The sequence below is a fragment of the Notothenia rossii genome (assembly GCF_949606895.1).
Source record: "Notothenia rossii genome assembly, chromosome: 11".
In the NCBI taxonomy this organism is placed as follows: Eukaryota; Metazoa; Chordata; class Actinopteri; order Perciformes; family Nototheniidae; genus Notothenia; species Notothenia rossii.
The window spans coordinates 41,008,946-41,027,930 of record NC_136910.1 but is presented as its reverse complement, the minus strand read 5'-3'; the positions used below and the strand labels follow the sequence as shown (position 1 = coordinate 41,027,930).

The 18,985-nt window shown below is 38.8% G+C and overlaps 1 protein-coding gene across 3 annotated transcripts in view; it reads right to left on the bottom strand.

Annotated features, from left to right (window-relative positions):
* The window catches only part of arhgap24 (Rho GTPase activating protein 24), a 78,930-nt gene that overhangs the window by 53,374 nt on the left and 6,571 nt on the right, over positions 1-18,985 (bottom strand). Inside the window, exons 1-2 of one of the 3 annotated variants that reach the window (XM_079658352.1) lie at positions 14,600-14,668; positions 12,923-13,147 (exon numbers count right to left, since the gene is read on the bottom strand). In XM_079658352.1, the coding sequence (XP_079514478.1) occupies positions 12,923-13,132 (210 nt within the window). In that variant the 5' untranslated portion in view covers positions 13,133-13,147; positions 14,600-14,668. Of the gene's footprint in view, positions 1-12,922; positions 13,148-14,471; positions 14,669-18,985 lie in introns of those variants that run through there. The other 2 variants (XM_079658350.1, XM_079658351.1) reach the window with 2 other exon arrangements.

Here is an 18,985-nt window from a genome sequence, read left to right as displayed (position 1 = left end):
ATCATAAATCTATCGATTAGATTTGTGATTCGAAAATGATAAAAGTAGGGTATTGGATATTATTCGGCTGAACAAAATGTGCATTTATCTAACAGGTTCGTTTTCCGCAGACCTTATTTCGAGCAATTTCCAAAATACTATGGAGAAATCCCATTGCTTTTTTGTCGAGGTAACCCATGCGAAGCTTAATTCCGGGTTTTAGGACGCGTCACTGCACCTCTCTATACACATGCATAAACTTCACAGCGGGCGGAACTTGTCATAAAGCCCACCCATTTAGAGGGAAGATATGATTGGTCAATTGTACTGTCATTTGACATTACTCTCTCATTGAGTTACCCTAGCTGGCACTCTGGTGGTCCTGCTATGAATTCACAATCAGCTCCTGTCTTCACAGTAACTCGCAGAGACGGCTCAAGGAGCTTCTTTCATTTAACCCTTCACATTCAAACTAAAACTGAACAGGCAGATTCGAAGGATTCATTTCTTTCTAAATGTTATTTTAAATACAACTAAATCAAGTTTCTTTTTTTTTTTAAGTTTTCAAATATGATTTTTTTGAATATCTTAGGCCCTATGACAGCTCGCCACTGGTGTAGCGTAATGTCCTTGTGGTAAACCCTGCGAAAGAGAAAGGTTTGAGCTCCATACTTTTTCAGAAATAATGCTTGAAGTGGTTGGGAACATAATATGGCATTTAATCACGGCAGCGTTTAGCTGAGTTTCTCCCGGTAGAAAACTCTTAGCAGGGGAAAGCTGCGAGACGCTACAAAAGGGTGTGGCTAGCAGCAGACGTTCCATTTAAAGCAGAATCAGCCTTTTTGGAACAGGGCTGGAATAGAGGGGTATGAGCAGTATGAGGCATGGCTACAATGGGTGATCTGTTTGGTATTTTAAGCAAAAAACTTCACAGACATGTTTTGTATAGGTATGGCTCTACAATATATTTTTTAAATATAGCATAATAGGTCCACTTTAAGTTTGACACTTTGATGCTAAAATGTTGCCTAGTTTAAGACCACACAGTGCTTATTTGAGTTGCATTTAATTTGTAATGTTTTTTTTTTAGATCGTACTGCACATCTGCCATTTGATATAAACAGTTCACTCTGCAAGACCTTTCCATCTGCACACCTGAGCTCAGCAGCTCACCAAATCTCATGTACCATAACAGGAGAAATATGTTTAAATCCCTGACATATTAGTCAAACTAGTTTGCATCATCATATCCAGTATATCAACATCTTTGCCAGTCAAAAGGTTGTACACAAGTCCCCATGGGCGGGTCTGGATGATGGAGCTGAGCTGTTATAAAATGTGGCAAAGTGGCAGCATTATAGTGCATCACCATCTCTGCCTCAGCTCTGTCCACAATGATACATAATCTGGGTGACACTGGAGGCCAAATCATCTCCGCTTTAAATAGCAGGAGACTCAGCATCAGCTTTTTCCAGACTGTACCTCTCAGTGACCTTACTGTGGAGACTTCCTGTAGGTGAGAGAGGCGGGGGGGGGGGGGGGGGGGGGGGCAGATTTACAGCATGTGTCTACACAAGAGACTGACACACTCACTGACTGGACCAAAGATTAGATATTTACCTCTAATATATCTGTACTCAGAAAGGCCACAGGTAGTATGTGAAAATAGTGTGTCATTTTTATATTTTATAACATTTTATCGGCGAAACGGTCGGTCTATAAGTTAAAAGTAATGTTGAATTGCTATATAATTCAACAAATCATTAGATGCAACCCTTAAGAATTACATTCTACTGTAAGAGTTTTAAGACTATATATTTTAACTACATACACCACACGCTTAGCAATTTAGTAACTGCGCAGTAAATCACAAGTACCTGCATGTGGTAATTCTATCGGAATTACAAAGAAGTTACCGTACTTAAACTGGGGAGTAACTATTAGGCAGTTAATTATTCTTCACAGATAAAATGAGAAACTATAAACAAGGATTACAACACAACCAGCTGCAGGTTGACCCATTATGCATTCAAACAGTGACTCTTTACTTGATGAACATTGTTACATCCGTGCCACAACGCAGCATCTGACAATCATTAGAGTGCCCTTCATCTGGTTAACGCAGACAAGATGTGCATTGGTGACAGCAACAGTATTAAGGAGCCAAACACATTAACAGGATCTGAGGGGAGTCCGTTTCCTTCCTGCAGAGAGAGGGCTCTTTAATGAGCCATAACTGTGACAACCAGGACGTGGAAACCCTACCTGGGGCCCACATGAAGCTCTTTAAAGGGTTATAAAAATGGGACAGACATGCTCACGATTGGAGGAATGAGTGTTTGATGTGGTTGTCCGCAAGAGAATCTGCTCAGCTTCAGTGTCATGGGATTAAAAACTTCTCTAAGAACTTATTTTTTTTTCTTCGAACACAGATCTTTTTGTCATGCACATTGTATTGGATCCAAGGAAACAAGAGATGACTTCAATGGTTCGTGTGTGGGTGAGATAAACTTAAAACATGTATGCCTTATGGGTTGTGTATATTATTAGAAAGAAGAAAAGGACCTGCCTAGTTGCTCCATATTCCGAAGCCACAAAACCACTGATATTCCCTCCCCTTCTAAGCCACAGCCACACTTTCCATATTGACATCCTCCCTGGTGGCCTGTTGTTTGCTGCAGACAAACCCCACCACAGACAGCGTAATATTTACAAAGCAAAGAGTAGCCTGGCCCAACCCAACATGGCAAGAGAACCCAACTTATTTTGGGGTTTTCTCTGCCATTTTAATAGTCGTTAACAAGAATGAGGTAATTTTTTGGAAACAGTGTAATGACACAAGCCCACTTATCTTTTGTTCTCAACCAAAAAGCTCTGCACACACATATGGGAGAGAAGAGGCTCAGAGGAATCTGTTTGAGGCTTTGTCTAACAGTACACTCCAAATTAAATCAAATTCAGTGTGTTTTCTCATACTGCAAGCAAATACCATAATACTGATTGTATTGTGATTCAAGCACTTCCAGTTTTTTTTACCACTGCAGCTATTAAATCCAAATGTGATGTCCTGTGAACTTTCACGTTTGTTTGGAGTTTATTGACAGTTATAGGGTGAATGGAATGGTGCGCCTCATTGTTACTGCAGCCTTAGACATTTGATTAATTACCACTAGGTCAGATTGGCTTTTCCAATAAAATAATAGGAATACTCAGTAGCAGCTTGTACACCATGACATATGCAATCCACTGTTTATATTTTTATATGTTCTGATGAGTCAATGGAAATAATTTGTGTCCTCTGCCCTTTAAAGAATGTAGGGCTTTCTCACCCAGCCGACAGAGAACGGCTAACTTTATCTTCCCTTTTGTGCTGAGAGGCTATTAAACAGTAGGTTTTTATTTATTTTTCCGCTGAAAACAGCTGCACCAGAAACTGATACTATCAGGACAGTGAGTATGAACCAAACCACTAAAATTGTAGATAAGTAGCTCAAAATGTGCTTTAAGTTTAACTACAGGATGAGTTACTTGTTTTTGAGCCTTCACATATCAGCATGTGACCTGGTGTTAGTGAAAATAAAGATTCTAGACAATTTAAGGATAAAAATAATTACGGCAAAAATAAGTAACTATACGTTTGTTGAATAATAATGATTTGGTTTGATGGTGAAGGAAAAAGTACATGAAATGCAGATCAATAAATTGTGGAGCAGAAATTGATTTCAGGTTTCAAACAGACAAATGCTCACACTGAAGTCAATTAAGCAGAAGTTATTGGTGCAACAGGTCATTTAAGTGCTCGTTAAACCTTGGCAAGTTGTTGAGCGGTCCTTTTATCCAATAATGACTGCTCTCCAGTCTCAGTGACCTTGCAGACAGGAAGTCAAACTCCCTGGGAGACATTCTCTATATTTTTCTGAAAGCGTGTAAGTGCATACGTCTGCCTGTGTTTATTCTTTTCAATAGTCAAGTCTGTACTTTTGCCCTAAAGACCTGTCTATCCATGTGGCAAAGATTTCGCTCCACTGAGTCCATCAATCCAATAAATGTCATCATTATTTCACAGTTATAAAACAGGTAGCTCTGTTCAAAAGAGTACAATACCCAGTGAACCCAAAGCTGCGCCTTCATAACACTCACTGAAATATTAATATGCCTGTCAAACGCAGGGTGGAAAAAAGTAAGGACTTCTACATTAATCTTTATTTATCTGGTGGATTAACTGTGCGTGATTGATGTGGGATATTAGACATGATAAACCAAGAGGAGAGGATACTTAAAAAAAATGACAAAACAAGGACGTATCTTTTAGACAAGACAAGTATGTGAAATGTTTGCTAAAATCAGTGAGAGGCAGCAAGGACTTTTTTTTAAAACAGTGACCAAAGAAGAATGAACAGGTACTGTAATGCACATTTGTTTCTATGTCTTTTTCTAATGTGAAATAGATTAATGATCATACTTAGGCTTTAATGCAGGCAGAATTTATGAAAAACACACAATTTCTGGCACTAAATACAACATTCTAACAAATAATGTGCAAAAAAAGCTGGGAGCTATAGGCAGACAACAAAGAAAAGCATGGTCTGACTCACAAAGCAAATTCATCAAAACACGAGAAGATCCCTAAGACAGAATAAAACAACAAGACAGTACAGCGATATATGTGCGAGCAGCTGGAAAACGCACAGTGTCCCGTCACGTCCAGCAGGAAAACCTGTTACTGCTGCTATTGTTGATGCCAAAGCAATTACTGTGAAATCTTGTGAAAAATCAAACTAAATACATTAAAGGAGAAACAGTCCTCTTTAAAAAAGTCAAACCTCAAGAGAAGAAGGTCAAAAATGTACTTTAAAAAAAAAAATGATGCTATGTGACCTAGTGGGACACATGGAGTCGGACTCAAACGTTAACAGGCTTCAAGCCAAAACATGAAATGAAATTGATGTCATATAGAATACTGTAAATGTAAGGACAAGCATTAAAAATGTCCTCTAATGATGCACTGCGTATCCGTTATCAAGATTCCTCTGCAGTGCAGAACGTCTCTTAATGTCTTTATTTAACCTTATTAAATATACATATAAGCAATATCTATATTCAACTTATTAAATCTATACTGTATAATAAATGTTATTTAACCTTATTAAATCTATGTAAGGATTTTCTTTGTGTAACCTTATTAAAGTCTGACCACTCCTTGAATGTATGCATTTAATGGATTAATATTCTTCTAAGGTCTAATGTGCAGATACAAAGTGCCATGTGATTGTAAGGCATAGTGTTTCACACTGTATAATACTACATCATACTGATGGTGAACAGTATTGAGTTGTACTAAAACATTTTCAAGTTGTGGTAAAGTTATCAAAAAAAATGTAATAGACTTAAAGTAACAATTAATGACAATTCAGTAGCAAATGTGGATATGCTTGTATGTAAAGTACAATAGTAATAGTACTAGTAGTTCTATAGACATACTGTATGTACATGGTCCTGTTTAAAAATCTAAGTTTCAAATGTTTCCTATGATTTTGTTTCATGGCTCTTTCAGCTGAACTTCAAGTTTCAGAATATCTACACCTTTAAAAGTGGAGCACAGCTGCAGGAGGCACCATTACTTAGCCTTGCAAAGTTCCTGCACATCTATTTTCAAGTTAAATTAGTTTGCAGCTAGTTCAGCTGGACCCTCTGTTACCGTAGAGTCCCGCCTCTAAAACTAGAGCACAGCTGCACTTTCAGTCGAACAGAGAGAAACCATATTACTGTTCATTAGCTTTACTTCCACTGAAGTCGTGCCTCATGCTGTTTGTTTGACATCTCAAAGCAGACTGCCTGGGGTCTTAGATGATAAACACCCCCAGGACTTAAATATCACTGACTACCAGGAAAGAGAATGTAGCCTTGATGTACAGAATATCTTCTGAAGTGTTAAAATTATGACATTTAGTCCAGCTGAACCAAAGGAAATGCTGATTGACAGTTTGAAATAAGGTGTGTGGATAGTATGACGAGGCTGCCTGCCATAGTATGATATCTTTTGTGGGTTCATTTGAGTTTTATCTGTATTTTCCCTCAGGAGAAACTGAATACCTACAGGGATTTCAATGTGACCATTACTTTTTGAGATGCCTTGTCATTGACCAAAGTCTTTCATTGGATATTCTACAGTACTGCCATACAAGTGTCTATATTACACACAGTCAGTCATTGCTTACAGGACTTTTCAACAGCGATATCACACATTTGTTTGTCATCCAGCACGTTTGCATTCATTTTAGGTATATAGAGTGTGTATTTATATGATCTTCTTTCACATGTGCTTGATGTCCCCTTATTGGTAATTTAAGCTCTTTCCTTCCTGTTATCCGATTAAGATTTCTCTAAAGATAATGATGTATAGTACCTTACTAAGACATTCTATACTAACCTCATGCACAGCTTTGATTTATAGTTCAGGTTCTTCACAGCAAACTGAAATAAAGACAGACTCCAGAACTATAACAGAACACTTTTGTGTTTCTGAAACCGGATTCTGCTCTCAGCTCTCCCTCCGGGGCGTATAAGGGGACACAGTGGAATGGATTATATGGCGTGAACTGATACTTCTGATACACATTTTTGTCCGACAGATCACTTATGTTGCTGACTTGGGACTGACTGAGCAGCGACCTGCCACACAGAATAAGAAGGATAGTTTTCATAATAGTACCTGAAAAATGTCTCTCTAAGCTTGTTCGCATTTGCTACGAAAACAATTGAGGGTGACAAAGCCAAAACAATTATCTAAAAGGTGCTGAATCAGGTCCTTTTAATCCATTAATATTTTAAAAAAAAATACTTTTATACAGTAGTAAGTGGAAATTAAATTATCCCAAAGCTACAGACATTAACCAACCCAATACAAGTATATGCAGTTTGATAATACAGAGGCTTGTACATGTAACGGACATGGTCTTTTGCCCGGGGATACAAACTGAAGCCCCTTTTGTGTTTAGAATTTTGATGTGCTTCGAGACAGCTCCTGCACCAGCTGCACACTCACTTCTTGTGAGGTAAGATGCTCCCTTGCACCTGCACATACCTAAAGTGTAAGCAGGCTACCACCAAAAGTATTGGGTACAGAGAACGTTTGAGAAAACTGAGCTGGTTACAAGTCTAGTGAGGGTTAATTGACTTTTCTGTCAATCAATACAGAGCTTATTCGACGTTTATTCCCCATACAGGGAATAGTCTCAATCAATCAATCAATCAATGTGTATTTATATAGCCCAATATCACAAATGTTACATTTGTCTCAGAGGACTTCACAGTTTGTACAGAATATCAGTATGACAATACGACACCCTCTGTCCTTAGACCCTCACATCGTACAAGGAAAAACTTCTAGAGAAAACCCCACAGTTTAAAGGGAAAAATGGGAGAAACCTCAGGGAGAGCAACAGAGGAGGGATCCCTCTCCCAGGACGGACAGACGTGCAATAGATGCCGTGTGTAAATTGAAAAGATAATACATTTGCAACATAGTCTCTGTGTTTAGTGTGCGTACTAGGAATACTGACAGCCAGAACTGTCTTAGATGTTATTCCACCTTTAATGTACTAAGCCTGCTGCAGAAAAGGACTCTGCCTAAATATTATTGTCTATCCAGAGTAATAATGTATGAGAAGATGCCTTATTTGGCTTTAAGTATGAGTTGTGACCGTTGTGACCCAGACTCAATGTAACACCTAAATGTGACGTCTGTGTTTCGATTTGTAACCAGAAGATGATATCAGCTGTACGTTTAGTGACGTAAACAAGAGGGTGTTTGGATAGTGTCCACATTATTGTCCACATTCCTCTGACATTCAAGTCAGATCACGCCTGGATGTGATGTGACTCACTGCTACCTTCACAACTTACAAAGTACACATACAAATATACATTCTGCTACAGTTACATGGTACTGTTAAAGTCACAAGTTGTACCATCCTTTGGCAATTTCCAAAGTGGCTACAGAGTAACTGCAGAAGCAAGGCTCAGACAAATGGTACAGTGTTAATGTTTCGCAACACAGTCTTGCAGAATGAATGATTACAGAGCTGCAATGGCATTTTATTTACTCCCGTTAAATGCCAAGGTCAAACAGTTTACGGCTAAAGCTCGGGAACCAAGTGTTATCAGTGCATTATTGCACTGTTGCATTATTGATTTAATAAATTGTCTCATTAAACTACTTTTCTTTAGATCATGTTGTTTGGATTCACACACGTCGCCTTTGTGCTATACATTACTCGGCTAACGTAATATCATAATCAAACTTTAATAAGCCCTGCATTTCTAAATACATTATAATACAATTAAATTGGTCCAATGTATTCATTCACAACTGTCTCATTCATTCATGATGGTACCTCGTATACTTCACTGCAATATACGTAGTTACGATGCTAAGTGGTTGAAATTACAATAATCATACCATTTCACCCGCTGAATGAATTCTGTCTTTGTTAATGGCTCGGCCAGATGAAATCTGAGTACATGTGTGTGTGTGTGTGTGTGTGAGAGAATGTGAGTGAGTACATGCATGCTTGTGCGTGCATACATCTCCATGGGCGAGTAAGGGCAGGCAGATGGCATGTTGACGCTGAGCCCACACGTGCCGTACCCTGCGCATGCTTTTCAGTGACCCTTCACCTCTATCTGACTCCCATTCTTTAGATTCCACCAGTTGCTCAGAGAGGTTTGGCCCGACTGTACGGGACACAACATGGTCCCTGTTTTGACAATAATAATATGCGCTATTCGTTATCTAGAAATATCAGAATTCCTCAAGGCACTTGTAATTCTCCTTTTGTGCCAGTTCATTACATTATATTTACCAAGCAGTATAAATGCACGAAAGAAGACAAATACTACCACCTAAAATCAGATTCAATTGGATCCTTATGTCTGGAGAGGCCATTACAAAACAATTAAAGTAAGCATTTCCCAATCGCTTAAAATTAAAGCAAATATATTCAATATTTGTGTATCGAATCATTAAACAACAATGCATTATTTTAAATATGTTTCTAGTAGTGACGCCTAGAGCTTACAACTTCTAGCTAAGTATCCTCAGCTCTATACAAGTTAAAAGCTTCTTTCAACAACATAACAGTTTTCTTTTAACCACTCTTAAAGATTGTTTACAGGAGCTGCAGGAAACAGTTTTCAACACAAAAGCAATACAAAAACAACTGTAGGCTACCTGCACAGCTCCAGCCAACAGACAAACACATCTTGCAAATACCTAGAGGAGCATGTATCAGCTAAAAAGCCAGATATTTCCCTCAGGAGTTGGGAAACAACAAAAAAATAGCTGAACAGAGAATAGACTTAGACATTTGCTTGTTGGTCGAAGTATAACTCACTTACCATTGAAATAATAACTTGATTACAACTTTCTTCTGTCCGACTTCCACTACAATGTTTGATAACATTAAATATTGATCACCGATCACACAGTCAGGTGTGCAGTTTTTTTCAAAATATCTTTGGAAACAGCTCCAAATGACAAACGTTTCTGCTTTATTGTGTAAAGACACCTACATCAATTTAGAATTGGACCAATGTATGTCAGCTATGGCCCAAAAAACAAAATTGTGGACAGGGTAAAAAGGAACCAATTTAAAGTGTTGCCAGAAGAGGTTGCTTCAGGAAAATGTGGCCTTTGTGTTTAAATATGTGACTGTTCGTGTCTAATCAGTCTATGTTTTGTTGGCGTCTGTTTCCCTAGGCAACAGTGAGGGGCAGATGTTCCTTCTCCCACTGAGGAAGCAGCAATTAGTCTAATGTGACAGATAACAAATGGAGACTTCACAGCACATGAGAGATTTAATTAATACAGTAGCTGATCTAAATATGTCTTCACACTGCTTCTTTATGTAGTTTAGGACAGGGAGATTTAAGTTAAATTAGGGGATGTATCTTGGTCCTCTGATCTTGAATGTCAGTATTAGACGCAAAAGGAACAACTTCATCTCTCCCTCCACTTTGCCCTACATGTGTCCGTTTTTCAGGACATTGGAAACTCCAGACTAGTTATCTTGTATTCTGTTGCTGTGTCTTGTTAGGAGGTTGTTTTGTGCCATGCTGTTCTGCTTTGGAGGTCACAAAGATTTAAGGGCATTGAACACTCTGCTTTCTGCCAGACCTAGTTTTATTGAAATCTCCAATTCTGTGCCAAAAGTAGCAGTTCTAGGTGTCTGAAATGTATGTTGGCTTTGTTTCAGAAGTATAGGCAAGAAAATACATGGAGTAGCTGAATGGATAAATAGAGAAGGCAGGAATAATTCAAAGGTTATTTCCTGTCAGTGAATTAAAATTATAATGAAGAGCTGATCATCATTCCCACAGGATTTTCCCAGCCAAAATAACTAAGGCAAAACTGTAGAGAGTAGACAGCTTAAGAACCAGAGCATCCCAGAAATAGCAGTAAAGAGTATCTCCTCTCTGTATCTGGCCAACGGCCCACCTTCAGGGCTGGAGCCTTAACCTTCAGACCTGCTGCTGCTGGTGTGGCTCGGCTTCGGCTGAGCTGAGCTCACTGGGAAATCAGCCAGACGACGTTGTGTGGGTAGAGGAGCAGTTTGAAGATTTCAATTGTGCTAAATTCTCCTGTGGAAATTGTTTGGGTGGAAATAAATGTTTTTGTGGTCTTTTGTGGGGGGTTTTTGCAGACAAAGAACAAAGCCTCTGGTGTGAAACAGCTGGCCATTTGAATTGCAAAAGGTTGACACACAACATGAAATAGCTGAGCAGTTAAATGTAAATCAGGAATGGAGAAATCAGGAAACAATCACCGATTAATAAAAACAGAGATCTGCAAATCTGCTCACTGACTCATGTCTATCAGCTGTCAGCCCTTAGCTAAGAATAAAATAATCATCTCCTGGCTGGAGCTTTATTTTGAATGGAGAAATATGAAAGTTATATTCATCACTGTGTGCAAAAGTGAATAAGCCTTCATTGTTTCCCAAGATGTTGAACTACTCCTTTAACATCACTAGTCATCTTTATTCAATTGTCTCTTCTCACTCAATTCCAGCAAACTGATCACTGAACAGCTCTATAATAGCAGCCACACAAATCAATGAAACTGATTTTAATCTCTTAGTTGTGAGTTCAATATCACCAGTGAATAAAATGATCCTTGTGAAATGATTATTTTTCAAATCAAATCAAAGTTTATTTATAAAGCACATTTAAAAGCAATTTTTGGTCGGGCCAAAGTGCTGTACATGTAATACATATTACAATCATAATAAAAGACAATAACATGCCTATGGTTTGTCTTTTCTAATGAGAATCAAAAGTCTGTCTGCCTCTTTGTTCAGTCGGCACATGCTCAGTGTGAGCGGCTGCCCAGCTACAGTAACGTTAGAGACGGCCTTATTGTCTGCATCACTACTTGTCTCTTTTTCTTTGAGGATAGCTCTGTGTATTGGCTCACAACAGTTTACTTTGACATAAAGTCAAACATTCAAAACAAACGAGGGTATGTGAATTACAGTCGGACGTGGTTATGTGTGATAGCATCTGCTCCGTAGACCACCATGTGTCCATTTTTTCAGAAATATAGTAATTTGTATTATTCTGACTAAATGCATGTGTTTCTAGATTCATTTCATGTGATGGGCAAAATCCTTTATACAAGATGCATCACGTAGAGTCACCTTAAAACCAGCAGGAGCCATATATTATGATATATACATTATTTATCCGGTATTATATCCGGTACTGAAGCCTAACTAATTTTGACTGTTACTACTGCAATACAATGTTTTTAGATCATATTACAAGTTTTACATACGTTTTTCAGGACCTTAAATGTCTATTATGTATCTCGCTTGACAAAATAAATATGAAACACACATTATTTCGTTTTTAGCTATATTTGTCCTAAAACAATCCCCTTTATTCTAACCTTAAAAAGACATGTTTCTCTCTGCGTTTTGATCTCATTGATCCATGGTGTACAGACTCTCTGTAATAGGATGAGGTGAAATTGGCTGAAGACATAGTGGAGGATTATTTTACTTGCTATAAAGAACATGCGGGGGCCCCGACTATCTGTAATGGGATCTACAGTCTCAGGCTGAGTTTTGATTGATGGCTCACCCAGATTATCTTGTAGCACGAAGACATTTCAGATTCTATCTTTCAACGTATTTTGTTTCAGATGTTACATTTTTCAATCTGATGTCTTGAAATGTCCTTCGGTATCAATGGTTGTAATAATTGTTTCCGAATTATGGGACTTCCTGACTTATAATAAACGTTAAACTAATTCCAATTAAAAACACATTTATAAATGGACAAAGAGCTGTGTGTCCAGATGTGACTCATTCTCTCATGTGTCTCTGTGTGGCAATGAGCTAGCGTGCTTAACGTTTTCCAAATCAATTAACCTGACTCATGCAGTGTTGACAAGTACAATTTCAACATCTAAACTTTACAGGTGTACAACGAGAAACGAGAGTTTTTTGGGAGGTATTTTCTTAACACTACCAAATAATTTCTGTGAAGATAAGATAAAAAAAACTTATAAAAGATTGTTTACCATATCAAGCTACCTGAGAACATTGGTGACATATTTACATATACATCATTTACATGCTAAACAGGTTTTAATATATCCTAGTTCATCTTATTTTTATTAAATACAGCTTACAACTGTACATAGCTGTAGAGTAGACCAAACTCAATGACTGTTTTGTGTAATTCCATTTACTTAGTTCTGGTATTTGATAATGCACAATGGATTAATTTGAATACCTATTGTGTTAACACAAGTTCCAGCATGATTAAATACTTGGCATCTAATATGTTTTTGTTACTAAGAGAGACAGCAGTCCATTTTGATTATATTATTTCAAAATCAGTTGTGTGTAGTCTTTCAGTTTGTTCACAGCCTTACCATGGCCTTGGTCTCCTCCTCGTCTTTGTAATAGTGGAGTTGGTCCCCTCGTAGAACAAACCAGCGACTGTGCCAAGTCTTGACAAATCCTCCCTGCTTCCTGAGCCACCCACACCTGATGACACTGGGTCGTCCCTGCCGCTGGACCTCTGTGCCGGCCTGACCTCCACTGCGCTGGGGACTGCTGTGGGACACACACGGCTCGTCCATTGCAGCAATTCTAATCTGAAAAAAGGGAAAGAAAAGATTTATTGTTATTTGCAGAAGCAGTTCCAAGCAGGCAAAGGGTGAACAAATGATGAACATTCTGCAACATACTATGAACAGATGCTGCAGAATTGATAAATGCTCTCTTTCAAAATGCAGTAACCTTCTAAAGTAAAACAAAAATATTCTTCAAGATTTTAATCAAAAGACAAATGTACTATGTCATATTATTGGGGAGATTAATGGTATAATAATCACCTCAGCCTGACAAAAATAAAAATATTTTCTTTCGGTAGTCTGTGGGTTATGCAAGCTTTTCAAATGTCGTTTTAGTTCTAACAAAATGTGACACCTCAAAACCTCTTCAAATAACACTTAAACTATGTGTGTGGCTCAATAACTCATGAGGTTCAAAATGTATTTTGTTAAAGAATTGCTTATTTGCTGTGTCAATTGGGAACGTTACACAGAACTCCAGGCAGACAGAGTGTTGAGTGTTGAGTGAGGGCAAGGAGATGAGAGCAGAAGGGGAAGTGTGGGAGGAGGAATTCATGAACCAGATAACAAGAGCACAGGCCAAACCTCTAATCCCTTTTTATCGGCTTCTTGTGTCACCAACCTACACATGTTGGCCCCCAGTCTCTCCCTTGCGTCTGTGTAACATTCTGTCTCAGTTTCTTTGAGCCTCAATGGTTTTTAGTTTTTCTTATGACAAAGCCCTTATTATTCAAGGGAGGAAATCTGATCTGGGGTCTCTGATGCATTGTACGTGTATGGTTATGTTCAGTTTGGGTTAAGAAACATTATGGATCATGACAAATATCTTATTTTTTCCCCATTAAAGCGACATGGCTATATGGACGGCAATATCTATCTGTCGGTTGCCCGGACAACCTTTAGATGTATTGCCATGACATTGTACTGACATTAACTGTCCCCAACAGGATGTTTTGATAGCTATTTTCTGACGTTGTATCTACTAGCAGTATCAACAGGTTAACAGTAAAAGTTTTTTAACACTTTGATTAATGACCAAAGAGGCCCACCTGCAAAACTGAGGCTATTTGTGGCATTCTGCACTTTTAAGTACCCAGGCCCCTACATACTGTCACACACATGTGTTGACACATACACTCAGCATACAGGCCTGCAGACCTTTGCCTACAAAAACACAGGTGATGCTAATAACGTTAATTACACCACGTGTTGTGCACGCAGGCTCTGTTGCTAGCCTTAATTGAGCTCACATGAAATCAGCTGCACCTGTGCTTTTCATATGTTGAGAAGCCAAAATCTTTCACGGCGTTTAAAAAATAAAGGCACGTTAGGCTAATTTGCTCACCAAGGAAGGAGGCGCAGTCCATATTACTGCCGGTTAGCTTAGGCAACTCCTGGCAACAAGCCAACAAAGTCCGTCTTTCATTGTTTTCCTGTTACAGAAACGGACTTATTTCCACCCAATGAACACACCTGCACACCGCCCTCACAGCCTGGACCAAAGTGCAGCAGCTGGCCGGATAATGGTAAGTGACGTTTTCCGGGGATTCGTTGGGATTGTTAATTAGAAGCAAGCATGGACTGTACATGCAGGGCCGGCCCTAGACTTTTGGGGGCCCTAAGCGAGCTTTGGCTTGGGGGCCCCCCTCACTCTAGCGCATTCTAACTACACACAACACGGAACCAACTTTTGTCTTATGATGTTAGCATAAGCACACATATTGTATAAATAAGCATGTAAACACCATGGACCTAACCTCCTCTAGGGGGGTCCTCACCTCCTCTAAGGGGGTCCGGGGGTATGCTCCCCCGGGAAGATTTTTTTTTAAATATTGAAATTAAAAGCATCAATCTGGTGCACTTTTAGAGCAAAATTAAGAGATCTATAGATACATCTCCAACACCCATATGAAACAGAACTGTAAGCAGATTTTTCTTTATGGATATTTTACAAATCACTTAAACTGTATTCTTGTTTTGTCATATAGTATTTCATAACTGTTTTTCATTTATTCTCTCTGGCTGTCCATCTCATAATGTTCACATAGAAACTAGATGTCAATAAAAATATCATTCAGAATAATTATAATTTCTTGCAAAAATCTGTCACAAAAAGAGTTTGCACATTTAAATTCAGGTGTTGTTATGGCAACGTCAGTGGCCAAACAGCCACATTTACTGCTTCAAATACGTTCAAAAATGCTGTCTATACGTAAAGCAGTGGAAACTATGCCACCATTTCAGCCGACTTTTTCTCAGAAATACTGTCACATAACATTCATATATTTCAGTGCTAGGTTGATGCTTAGCTAAGCTAACTATGAAACACTTTAACTGACAGGACTCAGGATCAACTGTGTACTGTAAGGTAGCTTCTAGCTTCATGTCGAACAGTAAGTCAACATTTCCCAGAGAGCTTTCTTTGATATTACAAGGTAACGCTAAAAAACATTACATTTAGATTGTATGACAAAGTGTTTATTTAATATATCTGGGTAGCTATAGCTACTTGTTAACGGTTTAGCTAACCCCTGCGATTCAAAGTAACGTCAACGTAGCTCCGACTGACAGTTTATTTTAAACATTGTCACAGCTCACAGGATAGGTACCTGTCATCCAATAAGGCAGATGTTTATTTCCATTCAACTCTCTGGTTGGTCTGGTGTCTTACCTCTGTTGCATTCACTGAACACGGGAAATTACAATCCTGTCGTCCTCTCTAGTGTCATGATGAGGTTCAGGTAAAGCACGGTTAATGTATTATATTATTGACTCAATAATATAATACATAACTTTGAGAGTAGGCAATCTAGGCATATTAACAAAATGAATTAAACATACTTATCACAGCGACGGTGTACTGAGATTTTTTTTTTTCTTTCATTTTTTCATATTTTCTTTTCATATTTTTTTTTTCCATTTTTTTTTTGTTGCTAGGGGGCCCCTTAGTGGCTGCGGGGCCCTAAGCGGCCGCTTATGTCGTTTAATGGGTCGGGTCAGGCCTCATACATACCTAGTAGGTTTTAAGCACATTGGAGGATAAACCTTCCGGCCTCGCTGCCTTTTAGGGTCTACTATAACCCAAACTATGATATTTTCCTAAACCTAGCCAAGTACCCTGTTTTGTTGCCTAAAGCAGATTTTAGGCAAAATGCCCTTAATTTGTTTTGTTGTTGAGGCATGGACTCAAAAGCACTGTTATTGTACTGTGTGTCACAGGTTAAGCTTGGAAAACTAGGCCCCTCTGGCCTGAGTGCGCACATAGACACCACCCTTCACATTATTGTTTCCATACGAATAATAGATTGTTTTAACCTCTTCATTCAGTGCTACTTGCGCAAAGTTTGCTGCTGTCAGCTCTAAGCAATGCCATGTTGTCAATGGCCCTAGCTGAGCTTGCCTTGGTGGAAGTCCAAACAGCCCACAGGTCCAGATGAGGACCAGATGCAGCCCGGCAACGTTCCAGGCAGCACCAGAACAAGTGCAGCAGGGCTGCTGTTTTGTTTTCAAAAATGTCTCTGGTACCATGCCCACAATCCCAGAAAGCATGCACTGTATGCATGAGCATGTATTTAACACACTCTCTGCTCTAGTTTTTCACTTGTTTTGCAACATGGGGCCCAAATCCTACCTATTGTCTTTGTCCATCAATACATCATATTGTATCTACTTTTGTGCTGGATCTCTGAGGAGAAAAAAGTGTTCAGTCCCCTTATTTCAACAGCGGTGAAAGCTTTTACCTGAGATAGGGGAAAATGTTCATTTCGTAGGAACGGTTAATACTAATATTTGAAGGAATAACCTCTGTATCCCTGCTGCCTCCGATACACTTGTTACTTTTAGTTAAAACAATTTGTAAGTACACATACACACATACACACATACATACATATACACACACACACACACACACACACACACACACACACACACACACACGCACACAGCATAAATTACAGTCTAGGCTTGATGTACCATCTGTTGATGGAGTCACCTGCTGTGTTGCCAAGCTGGTGCCGCAGCCCCTTTACAACTTCATGCCTCCTGCACAGAGCCTAGTTAACAGCACTGCTGGGACTGACCTGCACTGCTACAGTGGGAAATGGTAAATTACTTATGGGTATCTCATTGTGTGAATAATAGCATATAGTAGAAACACTGTTTAAAATGTGCATTACACTGTGGTCTATTCCCAAAGTAATACATTGCTACACAGATATAAAAGGCATAACCATTACTACATCTATAAATCAACAGGCCAATGGAAAAAGATAAGAAGAAAAGTTAGTGTTGGCCTATGTAGGAATGGGATGATGAATTGTAACATTTTGAAATACTCATTTTAATTGATCTTCCTTAAACCCGTTTTTGGGGGTTTAAGCAGACATATCTTAACAAAATTATCTCTTAATAATGGACATAAAGTAATGGATCCTATATTTCATGAACCATATGGTCGAATAAACAACTGCTTCATCGTGAGCACTGGAAGCTAGCTGTAGATTCTCAGTCACTGCTGCTAGAAAAAGCTGTTGACTCAGAAACAAATCTAAAAGAGGGAAATGATTACTTTCTCACTGACTCACTCCTCTTCTGACTTTTTGCTTAGTATACAGTTTAGACGCCAACACAACTACACCGTTTTCTTTTGTATACGTTGTATTGCACAAAAGCTTGCTCATATGTTTGAAAAAAACTACAATAACACTGTGTTCTTAACCAGGCCAATGCTGGCAGACTGAATACCTGTCTTTAGGCTTATGAACAACCCAACATCAGCAAGGAAAAAAAGTATTTTATATGTAACCATTCATTTTGCTGACACTTGTGAGCACAGTGTACCTACAGATGATGCCAAATACAGTATGGTTCTAAGCACATCCATGATGTAACTGAAAAGTCTTTGCAAGAACACATCAGTCTACCTGGATGTTTTTATCCATTCAGCAGATTGAACCAGCCTCCCTGAAGTGCTTTCTGTGTCCCTGTGTCTGCAGGTGTCTCTGTTTGTGTGAACGTATTCTATCTTTGCATGTGACAATGTTATCTTCCCCCTTGACTCTCAAACACCAAAATGAGCAGTAAAATGAGATGTATAACTAGACTTGTATTCAATTCTTTTTAAGTTTGTTGATGACATGTTGTTCTCTAGAATAATGAGTATAGCAGGATGATGAAGCGTTTCATTTCTAAAGCAGCAAGTGCTTTGTATTACCTGCTCTTGTCTAGTAACACTTGACTTGATTATTTCTTGATTTGAGCTTAAGAATATCCCAGAATTTTCTCACAGTCCACCTGAGAACTTTCGCCATACAAAGTCAGTGGGAAGAGACACCCTGACCTTCACTATAAAAAAAAACAACAGCAGCTCAGCATACAGCACAGACAGTCAAACACACACATAAACACTTGCACATACCAGACCCAATTGAAAAGAAAACATAAAGATAGTCACGAATAAGCCCCCTAAGGTTTTGTGGCACGCTCTGTCATTTCTTAGCAGGATGCCATACATGCATGGCCCTGTGGCAGATGAATACAAATGAATACATTCCACAAGTAAAAGGAAAAATGAATGGACTGCCTTTTCTTTGAAGGGTACACATCTTTCAATACGCCATTAGTGTTTGTCTCTATTTTGGCACAGGTATTAGTATTCTTTGTCTGTCTCTTTCCTTCAATACAATTGATGCTGAGCCAGGCCATCTCGGGATCAGGAATGCCTAGTTGTTGGTTTGTAAATATGCATATGTCGATTAATTCATAAAATACAGCTACTGGATGTGTCTTTAGTGATGAAAGCTGTTCTCAGGGCAGCCGAGATGGCTCTGAATTGTATATAAATCATTTACAATTGTG